Source organism: Prionailurus bengalensis, chromosome E2, assembly GCF_016509475.1.
Source record: "Prionailurus bengalensis isolate Pbe53 chromosome E2, Fcat_Pben_1.1_paternal_pri, whole genome shotgun sequence".
Lineage (NCBI taxonomy): Eukaryota > Metazoa > Chordata > Mammalia > Carnivora > Felidae > Prionailurus > Prionailurus bengalensis.
This window is the reverse complement of record NC_057352.1, coordinates 33,469,605-33,486,886: the sequence shown is the minus strand read 5'-3', so window position 1 is coordinate 33,486,886 and position 17,282 is coordinate 33,469,605. Positions and strand designations below refer to the sequence as shown.

Genomic DNA, 17,282 nt, shown 5'->3' with positions numbered 1-17,282 from the left:
GAGATAGATATCGGTGGTGGCTGTCTTCTGTCCCCAAAGTTGCTGGCCCCCTGAAAATTCATTTCAACAAATTGTGGTAAGTTTGGTGAGAGGGGTGGGTTAGGAAAGGCTTTCTAGGGGCGATACCATGAGGGACAGGTAAGAGTTGGCCAGTTTCAGAGAGATGGGGAAAGGCCCCGGGATGAGGCCCAGGGGGACAGGGTGTCCTTGGGTACACATCTGCAGCTAGTGTAGGGTGACCAGAACAGAGAGGGGGAATGAAATGAGGATAGTCTGGGTTTACTTTGAAGGCACTGGGGAGATGCCAGCGGGCTACAAATAAGCACGCAGTAGGTGCTTAATATACGTTTCCTGATCAGCACCCCATCTGCCTCCTCTATCAGACTGAGAGTTTCTCAATGACAGGGTTATTCCTTCTTTCTATAGTCCAGTTCCTCCCTGGTATGCACTAGGACCAGGTAGGGTTTTCATCAGTGAATAAATGAATGAAAGAGTAAATCCACCCGAGAGACAACAATACAAAACCAAATGGATCTTTTCATCCAGACAAAAACTACTCTCTGCTCCCCTGGTTCAGGGAAGTGTGGAAGGTTCGGATGGGCTCTGAGGGGGTCTAGAGAACAAAGACCCCCATCCTCCTGGCTTCTCTCAGCCTCTGCTCTGCAGGAGGAATGTGCATTCGTGCCATCTGGCGGCCACAGCACCCATATTCTATTTTAATCCGCTTCCTCTGTTGCTAAGGTGCGGTCAGGCCAGAGAAGGTAAGCGGGAACCTGGGATGAGTGGAAACCTTGGGTCAGCAGACACACATCCCCACCTGCTCAGCCAGCCCCAGGTCTGCCTGTCCTCGCCCTGCAAGACCTGAGCCCAGAGTCCAAGAAAGTAATTGATTTCAGCCCATGGGACAGAGAAGCCCTTATCTACAGCCACTCAGACCCTGGTGCTTTCCACAAGGGCCCCCACAGTTCTCAGCAGATGATGGATTCCAGGGGTGAAGAAGCCACGGGAAAGGAGGCAATGACCAGTGTTTTCCCAATATCCTTCGTGTCTTCTTCCTGAGAGAACCCTGATTTTGTCCAAATCAGCAATGTACCCAGCTACAAATTCCAGAACCCTGATAGCTAGAAATTGCCGTGATGCATGGATCTGGCCCATGAGATACAGGCAGACATCCAGGTAGGGTTCTAGGAGACCCACCCTTCTGAGTAAAGAGTCACAGACACAGCTGGCCTCTGCCTTTTGCCCCTTCTCTTTATTTCCCCTCCTCCTGCCTGAAAGGTGGGCAAGATGTCCGCAGGTGAATTTGCCTGCCCCCCTCCCCCGCCACCCATGAGCATGAGAACCACATGCTATGGATGTGGATGGTGAAACGGAAAGCTACAAATAGTCCACATCCTTGACGACTTTTCTTAGGTGTCTCCACAGTCATCCCAGGCTCACTAAAGTTCTTCTCTGAGAGCAGACACTTCTCTTCTTCCTCCTGAAGAACATGTCTCTCCCTGAACCATTGCCTGTCACAAGAGCATGAGAAAAATCTCATTTGTTAAGGGACCATACGTAGATTCCTGTTATATTGTCATCCTAACATATAGAGGATAAGGATAGGGAACCCAAGTGGAACCTGTATCCGACATAAAGAACCAGACAGCATGGGATTAGGGTGTGTTCAGAGAAAGCATAGGTATTTTCTCCGGGAGCCAGGAAATGTCTGTTCAAGATGAACTCTCTTACTGTAGTGACCTTGGGCAAGTCTTTTGCTTCCTAGCACATTGGAGCCACTTAAATGCATACATATTTAAATATGTTTGTGTGTATATATACATATATAATGTGTGTATATAAATTACATATGTGTGTACAGATTACAGATTGTAATGAAGAGGGTGTTGGAACTAGTTGAGGACCATGCCCCTACCGGCTGAATCATGTTATGCCTGTATGGCCAGGACCCAGAGACAATGGCATACCGGGGTGATTAAGAACACAAGACTCCCAGGGTGCCTGAGTGGCTCAGTCAGGTAAGCGTCTGACTTCAGCTCAGGTCATGATCTCACGGTTCATGGGTTTGAGCCCCACATCGGGCTCTGTGCTGACAGCTCAGAGCCTGGAGCCTCCTTAGGATTCTGTGTCTCCCTCTGTCTCTGTCCCCACCCCTCCTTGTGCTCTGTCCCTCAAAATAAATAAATATTAAAAAAAATTAAAAAAAACAAACACAAGACTCCCTGGGTTCAAACCCCAGTTTCACCAACTGGTAAGTTATTTCATCTGTTTGTGTCTCAGTTTTCCCCATTTGTAAATGGAGATAATCATGCTACCTCCTGGCCTCATCAGGAGAATTCAATGAGATGAAATTTGCAAAGCACCTGGAACAGTAACTGGCACTGGATAAGCCAATGTTTGGCTAATTAAATGTCAACTCAGTGCATTGGCCTTGTCCAAGGTGCTGATGTTCCTAAGGTCACAGCACCTCAGGGGATCCATGGCTGTGATCCATTCTCTCTTTAACAAACCCAGGGACTCCTTGTGCCCTGTTTCCCTTCTAATTCCATAACTTCAGTGGGGCCGCTCTAAATGTAACTAATTAACAATTCTAATCTTCGCCGTGATGCTCCCTGATCTGACTCTGCGGCTCATTTGAAATGTCGGAGTTGCCTTGCCCTTCCTTACCTGTGAGCATGCCTCAGATACCACCCACCACCCACTCTTCTCTCCTGATAGGGTGTCATTACTGTCATGTGACTGCAGATGGCGGATCAGGGCTTAATGGCAACTACCGGGGAGCCTGGGGGGCTGTGACGCAAGAAAAGAAGTTTAGCACAGACCTGGGAATATGCTCGGGTGGACAGCAGGTAGGTGCCCCAATGTTGGGCTGACCATGGCCTTCAAGTCTGCACCAGGCTTCCTGTGGCCAGGGGCTGGGCGTGTTTCAGGCCTCTCCTCTTCTGATTCTGAGTCTGCCTATTCTCAGCTGGTACTCTGGACTGGGGCCCGAAGCTGCAGGGTGTGTGGGGTCATTCTTGGCTACAGAAACGATCCATTTGTGGCCCCTGGGTATGTCCAGGCAATGGACTTTGCTTGGGCCTTCTCAGGGGACAGAGATGGTCTTCCTTGATTTCCTGCAGCCCACCCCCTTACCTCCATGCCCTGCTGGTCTGGCCCAGCTCAGCCCCTCCCAGGCCTGAGGCCCACAGAGCCAGGAGCTGAGAAGCAGGACGCCAGAAGTCACTTAGTTGCCAGCTCTTCCAGGAGTCTCTGATCACCACACCTCTGTCTGCTCCTCCTCTGGGCTGGAGTTGAGGTCAAGGCTGCCCGAGCTGATGCCCGGCTAGGGGAGCCTCTCCCGTGCCATCAGTCTAATGGAGGCTGACAGCAGAGGGCTTGTGGGGCAGGCGGGTCCTGCAGAAGGCTGGCTGTTGGACGCTGGCATTTCCCGAAGCTTGAACTTCCTGCCCGGGGGGGTCACATGCACTGGGGCCCAGGGAGAAAGACTTGGGTTTGGCTACCCAGACCCAGTTCAAACCTCAGAGGCAGCATCTGAAGGAGGGGACAAAGGAACAGAGACCCTGTTTTGGCTGCAGGAAAACCCAACAGTAACTGGGCTGCCTTTGAAATGGGCAGAGGTGGGGGAGGGGGAGGAGATAGACGCTCATCATGGAGCTGATCTGCCCTGAACACAAGCTATGGAGCAGACACTATCCTGAACATAATACTAACGTCTAGTCCTCCCCACGGTCCCACCAAGTGGCCACTCAGGCAGAAATCACAAACCGAAGCAGAAGAGGCTAAGGAGACTCACTCTAGTTTTTGCCCTATTGAGTGATGGGACCAGGGTTTGGATTCAGCCACTGCGGCTCCCGGGATGTCACTCCTAAGTGCACAGTGTCTTGTCTGATCCTCCCGGCATAGCTCTCTTATGCACACTTATTCTTGCCCTTCAGGTACAAGAAAGCCTCACATATCTTATTTAACTTTCTCCAGGATTCCACGGCAGGAAGTAGTAGAGATGGGATTCAAACCCAGGTCCAGTTTGCTAAAGAAACCTTTTGTTCTTTCCACCAGACCCAAGCAGACTATAAACTGCAGGCCAAATCCAGCCCCCCAAATGTTTCATCAATAAAGCTACTTTTATGCTATAATAGCAGTTCAATAGTTGTGAGACTTTTGCAGAAAATGTTTGCTGAACCCTGCACTAAATCTGTAGGGTGAATGAAAGGCAGCAGCAAACACCTCTGTTTATTAGTGTCTGCCTAGAAAGGTAGTCATTCACATCTTAGTGTGAATTAGTCCATAGGCCCTGTGACAGCTTCTGGAGATATCTCATAGAGTCAAAAACAGAAAGGACTTCAAAGTATCACCTAACCCAACCCTTTCTCTCTATTGATGGGGAAACCAGTGCTTAATGTTGACTTTTCTAACGTGACTCGGTTCTAACATCAGAGTAGCTGGTCCCAAGTGGGCTCTGAAACTTTTCCATAGCCTTGACTCCTAACAATACTGACCCATCCAGACATACCTTGACTACCCTACTAGAGGCTGTGTGACAAAAAATCCTCTTCAGTCCCCTGCAACGTATCCTCAACCTGAATTTCAAGTCCTCATAGCCCCACTGTGTTTTCCCACAGCTCAAGGCACCTGTTGGAACTGATCCCTCCCCCACCTCAATTTCAGAGTTCACCCCATAATGCAGAGAGCAAACACTCACCCTTCAGTGGCTGTGTGTCCTTGGGTGGGTCACTTCTCAACCCGAGCCCTCAGTTTCCTCATCTGTCCAGTGGGTACATTGTTCTTTTTGCCCCTTACCTCACCTCACAGGGTCATTGTCAGGAAAACAAATGACATGTTGGATGGTGGGATGGATTATGTCATGTTCACTTGGTTGGGGGTGGTGACCAGAGACCAACGCCGTGTATCATCAGAAGAGGGAGGCCCCCAAAGCTTATATGCACATATACCCATGAGTCTCAAACATCCGAGACTCTGAAGGACACGTGCATTCTGTCTCCCAGAGGAGACACGTGCATTCTGTCTCCCAGAGGAGTAGACACAAACTCATCAAAGACAAAATTTGCATTTCATTTCAAAAGGTTCTGACATTTTTCAAGTCCATCCATAAACAGTTTTAATAACTCCTGACCCATTATACAGATGGACAAATTGAGTCCCTGAGAGAGAGAGACGACACATATCAGTGCTTTTGGAAAGAGATAAAAATGAAGCTACGTCCCTCCAAAAGGCTGTGATTAAATTGGGGAAAATTTAAAAGACTAGCAGTTGCCCAAAGTGAGGCTCACCGGTGAGTCTTCTCCTACCACATTTGTCAGCCTAGGGCACAGGGTGGCAGCCAGGGTCGCCAGGTGCCCCACCGTCCCCAGAAGAGCTGCCCTTTCAGCTTCTGACCCAACCTCCCTCCGCTCCACCCGCAGGGCTGCAGACACTCGTTAAATGTCAGCATGCACAAAGGGAAGGCTGGAAGCATGCCTGCCTTTTGTTTGATTCACCATAATAAACCCCAACTCTGATTTCGGAGTCAAAACCAAATGGTCAGAATCATAAAACCCTCCGTGGGATGTCCGCCCAGCTGCAATTCAACAGGGCAAACCAGTCCTCACCTCAAGACCCTTGGTATGTGTGTTTACCTGTCCTACCGCTGCTGCGTGAGGTTGGGCTCCTGATTCTCCTAAAAGAAGCTCCACGGAGGGGCCTTTAGAGTTTGTGCACCCTCTCTCCCCCGCCCCTATGTGACACCGAGTCCCCTCCATAACCTACCCAAGAGACATTGCCTGCTTGCATGTCTCCAGTGATGGGGAGCTCACCACTTCCAGCAACAGCCCATTCTCCGTTCTGGTCTAATCTTCTTGTAAGTTGTTTACCACCCATCCCTGACTGCCTTTTACATATTTCAAGACATAGACTGGATTTTTTTTTTTTTGTCAATACCTCATTTATATTGATGTCACTGTGTCTGCTTGTTGACTTGCATTGAAAATCATAATGTGAGCTCACACCTTCCCCGATAATGACAGTACTTAGCAATAAGGACCTACGCGTTAATGTATCCTTCTCCCCAGGAAAGTGTAGTAATAGATTGTGCATTGAATCCAATTGAATTCAGCCCTAGAAATGGAATGCAAAACTAGGTAACTCTGTGTCACTTGGACACAGAGTTATTCATTAAAAATATGTCTTCAGAAATAAAACCAATGGAGGCTCCTGGGTGGCTCATTTGGTTAAGTGTTCAACTTTGGCTCAGGCCATGATCTCATGGTTCATGAGTTCGAGCCCCTCATTGGGCTTCCTGCTGTCAGCCTGTCAGCACAGAGCCCGCTTTGGATCTCCTGTCCCCCACTCTCTCTGCCCCCCCCCCAACTCTCATGTGCTCTATCTCTCTCTCCAAAATAAATAAACATTAAAAATAAAATAAAAACAATGTAACTACGTTAGTGGCTTGAATTTCAATCAATCAAAAAAAAATAAACATACGTGTCAATCTCAGAGCTGGGATTACATATTTAACCCCCTCCAGTCTCCTGTTCCATGGGTTATAAAAAGAGTTATTTGGGTGAAAAGTGGACCACTCTGACCAGAAGCTCTTCCTTACTAGCTGGAGGCTGATCACAGACACTCCCATCTGCCTTACATAATTCAAAGCATTTTACCTTCGTGACCGAGAGAACCCACCACTAGACACACGGCACAGGAAATCTCCTTTATTATTCTGTACACTGATTTTTCCATGAAGAGAACAGCTTTTAAATCCACACCAGACACAGACACCTGCATGACATGGGAACAGTCCGTGACACAGAGAGGGCACCACTGGGACAATCCTTATTTACACAGAAGTGGAGAAACAGAGGGCTGAGGGCGGGTACCCCAAAAGCAACTTCACGTTCACCAGTGTTTCGGTGCTTTCTGACGTGGCGGCAATAAATATGCTGATATACCCACACAGCTGTGGATCCTGGGACTCACCGGGGCCTCACATGTTACCCTCAAGATCTTGAGCACAAATGGGTTGGATTTATTTATTTATTTTTAAATACCAAGTGTTTCTGGCACCAGTGGAAGAAATACTGGAGAAGGAGGAACTACTGAATGTCCAGAAAAATCAAAGTTCTGGAGGCCAGAAACCTGACATTTCTCTACTCAGTAGGTTATTGGCCACCAGATCATTCTGGAAAGACTCACACCCAGCGAGGTGCTTCCCTCATTGTGAATTTAGCACAAGTATGTTGTCGTGGAGACCGAAACATTTTTTAACTGGATGGGACCTTTGATGATCTGATCTGACCCTTGCTTTTACAGACAAAGAAGCTGAAGCCCAGAGAGATGAAGAGACCCCTCCCTAGGAACCCTGCTGGGCAGCGGTAGACCCAGATCCCTGCAGACTCTGAAAGCTGTGCTGTTTCTACACGCTTCCTCTCTGTTCTCCATCCCATGGCTTTCAAAGGAAGTAAACATACGAAATGAGCTCCGTGGGCTTCTTTGCTAGGAAATGACGTCTTTGGTAAGAGTGCTTCGGTCTCACATCACCAGGGCCGCCATATGGATCATACGGCCAGAGACAGCCTCCCCCCCCACCCACCCCACCGGGCAGGGGCGCCCTCTGAGAATTAAGGCAGCTTTGGGGACCTTTACTCAGCAGGATATTGGCAAGAGTTGGCTGCTCCCTTCTCCTTTGTCTCATCTGCATCTAGGATGACGATCCACTGACGGGTGGTCGCGAAATGACTAGACATCCAGTAGATGTGAAGGCGATGGTCTTAAACGGAGAGTTTACATTTCATGGAAAATAATAATTCTTTAAAAACCCGGTAAAATAGCAAAAGTGTCATATACAGTACACAGGAACACCCTTATCTCGGGTAACCTCTGCTATCAAAAAAAGGCCACAAAAAAGAAGTCAAACGTTACTCAGGATAAAGCACATACTCCTCCTCCGTTAAGTGTGGGTGGAAGGTGAGCCCAGAAGGCCTGCCAGCACCTCCATGAGAACTTCCAAGGGCTTCCTGGGGCCCCCATCCCCCCCCCCCGGGGGGCCCAGGCTCGGGGCCAGACCCCCCTCACCCCAAGCTCAGGAGCTGACTCCCGAAACAAGGCAGCACCATGGCGTTGGTTTGGTGTTGGGTCAGCTAGCACCGCATCTCTGATTCACCCTCGGGACAGATGCCTGGAGGCAGAAGGGCCACATGCAGATGGAAAGAGAAAATTGCAGGTTCGTGCCCCACTCTTCCCCAGCATGACTGAGTCCATCAAAAAGGGGACAGCTGTGAACAGATGACGCCCTCTCCCCTCTTCCCTTCTTCCAATACATTGCTCTTTTGCTAAGAAACACTCCCTGGCCACTTGACTGGGTTTTGTTTATTTTTTAACGACAGCCCTGGGTGGGGTAAACCATAGTGTGCTGGGGATTTCAAAGTGCTCTGGGCTAAGAGGCACGGGATCCGACTTGAGGGTCTGACTGGATCCCTTAGGAGCTGAGAAAACTTGAACAAGAGCAGCCGAAATACTGAGCCTTGGTGTTCCCACCTGGGAAATGGGACAGAAACCAGCCCTGCAATCCTTGCTGGGAAGATGGGAGGTGACGGGGATGAAGGGACTTTGTGTAAAACGACTAGAACACCTAGGGAGGAGTTACTCTTCACGGGAGGATTTGAAGTCGCTTACGGGACCAGATCCTACCTGTGATGGGTCGCCCTTCCCTCATCTCCCTCGCCCCCACCTTATTGTTCAGCTCCGTTGGATGCCCTCAGGCCCCGCCTTCCACAGCAGTCCAAGACACCTGCCACTTGGGCTTAGCCTTTGAACTGGCCTTTTTACATAAAAATATCAGAAGTCTTCTGATTCTCCCACTTTTCTCCAAAGAATGACCCAAGGACACTGACTTAGTAGGGAAACCTCAGGACCTTCAGAGAGAAGACCACCTCCCTGCCCCACCACTCCCCCCGGCCCCCAACATAACCCTCTTCCACAAACTGCATGATTGATCGATCGGGCTCAGGGACACCCCAGTCTTATGCAAAGTACCTTCTGGATGTGAGTCTTCCTACACTCCCAGTATGAGCAGCCTATTTATTTATTTATTTATGGCCCAAGATTCCTCAATAGGGGCTTCCTCAGTCACAACAAGAACCTCTGAATCTAGATTTCCAAGGAAGGCATAAGAGACTCAAACCATAAACAGAAACCCCAAATAGATGCCACCAACTTCCCAAACTACAAATCTGTTCTCTGAATGAGCTGAAACGCACCACCACCACCACCACCAGAGGGCGCCACTTGCAAATGTGTATCAGAAGTCAACCTGCAAATTCTCTAAAACCATCATCATCCTGCTCCATCAGCTCAGAATATTTTCCCCTCGACTTGAATGACCAGGTTGCTACCTGCTTGGCTCCACCATGCCCTCAGATGCCAAGTTAAGACCATAAGGAGAGACAAAGGGAGTTTTCAGGGCCAACTCCCCACCACTTGAGAGCCCTGGTCCGTGCTGGGTGGGATTCCCAGGGAAGACCTTTGCAGGTGTCTGTGGACAACAGATAAACAAACAGCCAATCAGGATGCCCTTGGGCATCCACCTGTCCCTGTGAGGACGGCAGAGAATTCTGTAGTACAGACACACTTCTGGCCTCGCTGGGTTCCTGTCCCAAGTCCCCCAGAAAGATCTCAGAAGCCACAGATGGGTTTCTGGGCCCCATGTGCCCGACAGACCAAGCCCTGCACGTGGCCTCTATGAGCTCCTCTGGTACTTCTGCAAAACCTCCTCACTGCGGCTCATCTACATTTTGCCTCGTGACATCCATGGCTCTGGACCCTCTGACCACCAGAAGCTGGAAGAATGTTCCAGAACACGCACAAATCAGATTCAGCTTAGCCAGAGTGAGAACTAACCATGAAGGATTCTTCTCACAAGCCTCCAAAGCATCTATCCAGACTGATGACCGGAACAAACCAAGCCACGCTCCCTGATCAAGGTTCAGACACCAGAATGCTGACTGGGTGGCAAGAGAGAGAGAGGATCCCCTGCCCCAGACGCAGCCGGCCTTTTTGTTTGTGTTCGGTTTTATGGTATCTGGCCAAAAGCGACATCCTCTCTCTGATTTGGCGGGCGGGATTTCTCCTGTGGCCCCAAAGCCCAGCAAAGGTAGTGGTGAATTCTGCCCGAGCCGTGGATGGAGCTCAGCTTGGGCCAGATCCCAGGGTGGGTGAGGCTTTCCCAAAGCAAAAGGGGCTCGATGGAAGTCACTTTTCCTGTTCCCTCCCCTCCTCCTCCCCCTCCAGACTTTCCAATCCAAGCTCAAAGCCTCCGGGCCAGATGAACAGAAGGTGAATAAAAACGAGGTCACTAAATCATTTGTAACTGGGGAAAGAGGGGTAGGGATGGAGAGAACATCTTTCGGGAGAGGAGTCCCAAGACTGTGTCCGGGGTGGCAGCAAAGCCTTGGACCTGGACGTCGGCACGGCAGGGTCCCTCCTTGGGGCTCAGATGGCCAGCCAGTGCTGCAGCTGCAGAGGAAGATGGCAGGGTCGTGATGCCAAGGCCAGAGGCGGGTGGGGACGAGAGGACCCGGGGCCCAGAAGGACAGCGGAAGCACGGGGAGGCAGAGAACACGGCCCCTCCCTCCAAAGACCCCGGAGAACGTGCAGGCTGACTCCCTAACCGTCACTTGGGCCCAGAAAGGGCGAGGAAGCCTCGCAAAGTGGCACAGCAAGTCTGAAGCAGGGGGCTCACCAGGACCCTCCCCCAGCCCCCAACCCCCAGGGTTTTAAAGTTAAAGGACTTAGGTCATCCTGTGGCTCATCCTGCGAGATAAGAGATCCCCAGCCTAGGGTGACAACTTACAGAGAGGAAATAAAGCTTCGGAAAGACTGGACGTGTGGTTTCCCAGGACCAAGGAGCAGAGGGGCAGCTGGAAGCTAGTAGAAGCAGGGGACAGGCCCCTCTCCGCCATTCCTGACACCACACCCCTGGGACGACAGCCCCACAGCTGCTCAGGGTTTTGTAGCATGTGGTATGTGCAGCCAGCATATGTGGGGGGCAGCTAGGGCCCCCCCGCCCGGAACGGTCCAGCCTCCCGCCCAGAGCGGTCCGGCCTGCACCTACTTGGAACTGCCTGACATCCCTCTGGGCCACCAGGTGATGCTCGTTCTCCGGGGTGATGCCATAGGCCAGCCTCTGTGAGAAGACGGGGAGGGGGAGGAGGCCTCAGCCGGGCCCAGGGGCACCTCCCGGCAGCCCAGACACAGGCCACCTGCTATCTGGCCCTGAAGTCCCACAAGGACAGCGTGTGAGGTCCACACAAGACACACTGTCCTTGTTTGTGGCCCGGGTCGGTTCACGCGGACTCATTGGTCTAGTCCGTGTTTATGGGGTCGACTACTGTGGTCAGACACGAGGTGAGGCCCTGCGGCTGCAGAGCTCAAGGAGACGCACACGGTCTGTGCTTTGGGGAACACACACGCACAGGGGCAATTTTGAAACCACAGCTGAAGTGCTGCAGAGGACAGGCTCGGAGCACAACGAGGGCCCAGAAGATGGAGTAGCGTTGCTGGGGATCAGGGCAGGCCCTCCCTGGGGTGCAGACACAGGGCGGGGACTCGGGAAGGCATCTGGATCAATGACTGATCCCTGCAAGGTGGGACGCCCTCCCTGCTCCCACAGTGTGACAAATAAAAAGCACAAAGCAGATCGTGGTTCTCAGGCCCAGGATGCGCTGACCAAGCACAGACCCTCCCAGTGACCCGGAGGCTCCTGGATGTGGGATTTCAAGGACAGGAAACATGTCACAAGGAGCCGGGGGAGGGGACAGACAAGCCCGGCCTGGGACCCTCTTCCCCCAGCCCTTGTGTGGCTTGCTTCCTGATGCCCTCATTTGTCTGTCTGTCCCCCTCATTAGAATGTGAGCTCTGGGGAGTTTCATCTGGTGCCCAGCGGACTGCTGGGGCCTTGTAGACTCACACCAACTAGCTGGAAAGTCAGGGCATGAAGGGATGAAGGAATGAAACTTCATGTTTCGAAGTAAGGACATTAGGAAAAGACCATCACCATTATTTATGAAAGAAAAGGCCTATCAACGAAATAGGACAGACATAAGTTCAGAGTGAGGGCACCGTTCCCTCAACCTTTCTCCGCGCACATGCACACACAACGCGTACAAGTAAGAGAGGAAGGTGTCGGGTTCAGGAAGGAGGCAGGTAAAAGCTTCGATGACCAGATCACAGTGAGCTCAGACTGGGAGAGTGGGGGCATCTGGGACACGACAGACCTGAGTGTCACCTCCTCACATAAACATCGGTAGGGACTGACTGCAGTCAGAGCACGTGTGCACCCGACACAGACATAACAGTGGGCAGCAAGCCTTGAACGTGTCCTCTGTGCCCGGCACTGTGCTGAGCGCTTCCTGTGTCTTCTCAAGATCCATAGCGCTAACCCCAGGGTACCAGTGTGGAAACTGGGGGCGGGGGGTGGGAAACGACTTGGCCATGGTGGCGGCTCTGGGGTCCGTGTCCTCGTGTCTGTCCTCTCCCGTCGCATCGGGGATGACCGGGGACATCCCTCCCGTCCTGTCCCCCGCACCGCCTGGCGGCCCCAAGCTTACCTCCCGAAGGGAGCCCCGCGTGCTGAAGAACTTGTAGATGCTGTAGGCAGGCACCAGGACCATGGAGGACAGCGCGATGCCCCATCCAACCCAGTTGGCCCAGAGCGGGAAGATGTAGTCATCGTAGGTGAGTGGCTTGAAGTTGACGACACTCATCACCACCACAAACTGCGGGACACCGGGCAGTGGGAAGGGACAGGAGGAGGGACGTGAAGACAGAGCAGGCGGGGAGCCATGGGGAGAGGACAGAGGAAGCGGGTGGGAGAGAGGCAGTGGAAGATCCGTGGGAAGTGAGGGGCCAGGGGACGGAGACAAGAAAGAAAGAGAAAAAGAGAAAGGAGGTAGAGAAGGAGGAAGAATTCATTCAGCAAGCAAATGATGACCAAAGGGGACAAAGGGAGCCAGAAACAGAGAAAAGGAGTGGCAAGGTGACCCTGGAGCTGGGCCGAGTGGTGGTGCCATGGCCGGGCTGAGTGTCCTGAGTGTCCCGTCTGCATAACCCGGGCTCTGCTCCCCAGAACCTCCACCCGCAAAGCAAAGATCCCTGCGCCCCGCCTCCCCCCAGCCCAGACACAGCCCCCTCTCCCCAGGAAGGCCGGGCCACACGGTACGCACCAGAAGGAAGGCGGGGCTCACGAACTTCCAGCACAGTCTCCAGTACAGGCCTGGCTTGAACCCCATCATCTGCTGGATGTCGTTGCTGAACCTGTCCACACCTGTGCACATACAGGGCAGGCTGTTACACCGGTCCCTGAGGCGCTCTGGGCCGCCCCCTGCTGCCCTCCCCTGAGAGTCAGGCTGCCCAGGGGGCAGCGGGGCAAGGCTCGGGCACGCTGGCACTTAGGAGCCCTGGGCGCCGGCAGTGGCTGGCAAAGAACAGGGAAGAAGAGACACCCAGCAAGTGCCATTTGTGACAACACGGACGGACCTAGAGGTCACCATGTCCGCCACAGAGACACAAAGGCCATATGACTTTGCTTCTATGTGAAATCTAAAACACAAACCAAAGGAACAAAGTAAAAAAGAAACAAAGAAAAAAACACACACACTCTTGAATACACTGGTGGTTGCTGGAGGGGAGCCAGGCAGGAAAGGGATACAAGACACAGACAGACGGGATTAAGAGGTTCAAACTTCCAGTTAGAAAATAAGTCAGTCATGAACGCAGGGAAGATAATGAACAGTACTGTAGTGCCATTGTTTGGTGACAGATGGTGACTGTGCTTCTCCTGGGCAGCACTGACTAATGGACAGGGGTGTCCAATCATGATGCCTTGCACCTGAAACTAATGTAACACTGTGTGTCGACTGTATTGCAGTTAAAAAGTTAAGAAAAACAGTATCACCTTTTATGTGCCATTCTGATTTGTTTTTCAGGGGGAACACAGTGCTCCGGGAGCAGAGGGGACTTGCTCCAGGTAACACAGCCAGGGCGGCCTGGCTCCCAAGCCTGCCACTTTGCCCTGTTCCCTGTCGTTTAGAACAGTGATGATGGGGGCGCCTGGGTGGCTCAGTCGGTTAAGCTTCCGACTTCGGCTCAGGTCATGATCTCATGGTTCGTGAGTTCGAGCCCCACGTTGGGCTCCGTGCTGACAGCTGGGAGCCTGGAACCTGCTTCGGATTCTGTGTCTTCCTCTCTCTCTTCCCCTCCCCGGTCCACACTCTGTCTGTCTCTCTCTCTCTTTCTCAAAAGTAAACATTAAAAAAAACAAAAAAAAAACAGTGATGAAAGAGTCCAGACTCACGTGGATTAACTCTTTCATGTGACACGTGGGGAAAAAAGAAAACAGAACACATTTGACAGTTTGTAACGCTTTCTCCCCATTCAGCTCCAGAATAAGGTCATCAGAGAAACAGTAAGACACTCGGTTATATCTGAATTTCAGAAAGATAACGAAAGAGATTTTGGTTTAACTCCATCCCATGCAATATTTGGGACACACTTAACAGTAAACCAATTACCAATTACTCATTGCTTATCTGAAATTCAAGTTTAACTGGGCGTCTTGTATTCTGTTTGCTAAATGCGGCGATCTCACTCTAGAACGAATTGCACGGCTTGGGGATCAGCAGCTCCCTGAGTCCCTTGCTAAAAGCTGGCACTGGGTGCCCCTGGGGGGCTTTCCTTTCCGTTAAAAGGAATTCATGCAAAGATGAGCTGGGGGCTGGAAGACCTATTCCCTGACAAGCTACTTGCTCGACTCTGGAATCAGGCCGTGGCCGTGCTGGAAAAGGAGAGCCCCTTTGCCTCTGCGGGTGGGGGTGAGGCTTTTCCACGGCCCTGCTCGTACCATAAAACCAGGAGACTCCGATGGCTTCCATGAGCACAGCAAACAGAATGGAGGTCCCCGCCGCAAAGGTGTCCAGCAGGGTCAGCACGTATATCCCGCCCTGGGCACAGAGAGACAAAGCCTGAGGCCATCCCGGCCAGAAATGGCCCACTGACCGTCGCATCCACCCCAACTCACCTGCCCCCTGTCCCGCTGGCTCAGAACCCTGTTTGAGAAGGCAGGTGACAGGGCTGTTTGTGGTTCTACTGTCTCCATGTTGCCTATTTGCTTTCTACTGCAGGTCTTCTGTAGTCCCTGGCCTGAGGGTGGGTATTTCAGCCAGCAAATGTGACAGGGCTTTCACAGGGACTTTGGCTGCCCCTCACACAAATAAGCAGTTGAAAGAGTCGCCTGGAATTCTTCAGGCTCAGAGGCGGGAGACTGAGGACACTGGGGGGTTAGCCCCAGGGGATCGGGCTGCAGGGCTAAGGTCCCGCCTCCCTTCCCCGCTGAGCTCACCCTGGCCCTCCCCACCCCAGCTCCAAGGCTGGGGATGCCCGACTGGATTGAAATGCAGCCTCCAGAGCTCCAGGTGACCCAGGGCCCAGCCCCTCCTCACCTTGGTTATGCAGAACAGGGCCAGAAGGAAGGTTCCAAAGGTGACACCAAATGTGAAGAGTTTCCGGTGTCTCTTCAGGACCTGGAAGTCGTCCGCCAGGCCTGTGATGACGGCCTCCATGCCTCCCATCTGCATGGAGCCAGGCAGGGCGAGGAGCACGGATGAGAGACTGCCCGCACCTGGGTCCCAGGCCCCAGCTCCCTGGGACCTCCCGAAGCCCAGGGGACACGGGCACCCTGGTGGCGGCCTTGCCTTCCTCCTCATCCTCCCCCCCACTCTGCCCTGTCCTCAACCAAACTCAGAACTCCCAAACTATGTGGGGGAGGCTGGAAAGTTAACTCCTGTGTCCCTCTGATCACAGGTACCTGTCTCCGGTCCCACGCAGTTGGCCTGAGCCGGTACTGACTAGCCCAGGAAGAGGGCAGGGGGTAAAATGCCAAACTGCTCAAGCATGGAATCTACCTGCATATAAGCAGAGGGCTTTCTGGAAACAACCACCAAAAGAGCGTTTCCGGTGGCTGGAACTTGAGGCAGCGGTTTCTGACAAGGATTTTTCACGCCAGACTCTCAGAGTCGGAAAGGGTCTCATGTGAGTAATAATCATGTGCTCACTCCAGTGATCCCCCAAGCCTGGGATGGCAGATAAGAGGTGCACACACTGTCACTCTCTACCTATACGTGTCCCCTGTCCCCTCGGCAGACGGTGTTAATCAAAATCAGTTTTCCTTCCTACGAGCCTGGAAGCAGCCTCAGAATCCTTCTCAACACATTTCCCTACGCAGAGACTTCTTGCAAATTTCCAGGAGTGACGTACGGAAGGTGGACACAGACATAAAGAGGTCCGTAAATCTAATCTTGCATATGGGTTAACAAAAAAGGTACTAAGAAACTAGTGAGACTCAAAGTGTTGTGTCGGCCATTGGTGATGAAATATAATGGGAAGGGTGCTTGGTTAGAGAAGAAAAGTTCCATCCGGGCCCCCTCCGAATTCAGCTCCCGTAGGTGTGAGAGGAGGGCGCCTGGCTGGCTCCGAGAAGGTCTCTTCCGATGTGAATTCTGTGATGCCACCACGTTTCTACTGGGTCTTAACTTTGGCCTAAGTCTTGCCCTTTTTTTGAGTGAGGGCTTGTCTGCATTTAATTAGGGCTTTCTGGAAACAACCGGTAACCAAGCGGGGACGTCAGGCTGAGTAGTTGGGGGATGGGGAGGGTCAGGCCCGGCGTGTGTGTGGTGGGGTACCCCGAGCAGGGTCACTCACCGAGCTGTCAATTCCCAGAGCCAGAAGCATGATGAAGAACACGACAGCCCAGAATGTGGATCCCGACAGGGTGGAAATGGCTTCTGGGTACAGGATGAAAACCAGGCCGGCTCCTGTGAGAAACACCGAGGACCTCGTCAGTGGCTGGGCCCGCTGGTCGGAGATGCCAATGGGACAAGGGTAGCTGAGGCCGTCAGCCCAGCCAGCCCCGCGGAACTTGGCCAGTCACCTGAGGCAGAGCAACCAAGGGTCTGCGGGTGACAGGAGAAGCTGGATCCAGCTCGTCGTTTGTCACGGTCCCGGGGAGGTTGACCTCAAACAGCCAGGCCAGAGAGCAGCGCCTCGCCCGGGCAGCTCCAGGCTCCAGGCCGCGAGGCCCATCCCCGCACACCCTCAGGGAGCCTCCTACCCTGAAAAGTTTGTGGTCCTCGGGGTCCATTAGAGTTCCCTCCCGGGCCTCAACCTCTTTGTGGCCATAAGACCACGAGAAACAGTAGGGAAGGCCAGTCTCCAGAGTCGGACAGCTCAGGGCTTGA

General features: G+C 52.4%; 1 protein-coding gene and 1 long non-coding RNA gene across 2 annotated transcripts in view; one reads left to right on the top strand and one right to left on the bottom strand.

Annotated features, from left to right (window-relative positions):
- Positions 1–1,441: 1,441 nt before the first annotated feature.
- On the top strand, positions 1,442–10,874 carry LOC122494223. The gene is made up of 3 exons (XR_006300128.1): positions 1,442–2,018; positions 2,719–2,849; positions 7,306–10,874. It is a non-coding gene; the product is annotated as an uncharacterized LOC122494223 (long non-coding RNA).
- Positions 10,397–17,282, bottom strand: part of SLC6A2 (solute carrier family 6 member 2) — a 46,053-nt gene continuing 39,167 nt past the window's right edge. Inside the window, exons 8-14 of the mRNA XM_043599227.1 lie at positions 16,747–16,859; positions 15,489–15,617; positions 14,891–14,990; positions 13,215–13,315; positions 12,600–12,767; positions 11,105–11,176; positions 10,397–10,506 (exon numbers count right to left, since the gene is read on the bottom strand). Coding sequence (XP_043455162.1) covers positions 10,483–10,506; positions 11,105–11,176; positions 12,600–12,767; positions 13,215–13,315; positions 14,891–14,990; positions 15,489–15,617; positions 16,747–16,859 — 707 coding nt within the window. The 3' untranslated portion in view covers positions 10,397–10,482. The remainder of the gene's footprint in view (positions 10,507–11,104; positions 11,177–12,599; positions 12,768–13,214; positions 13,316–14,890; positions 14,991–15,488; positions 15,618–16,746; positions 16,860–17,282) is intronic.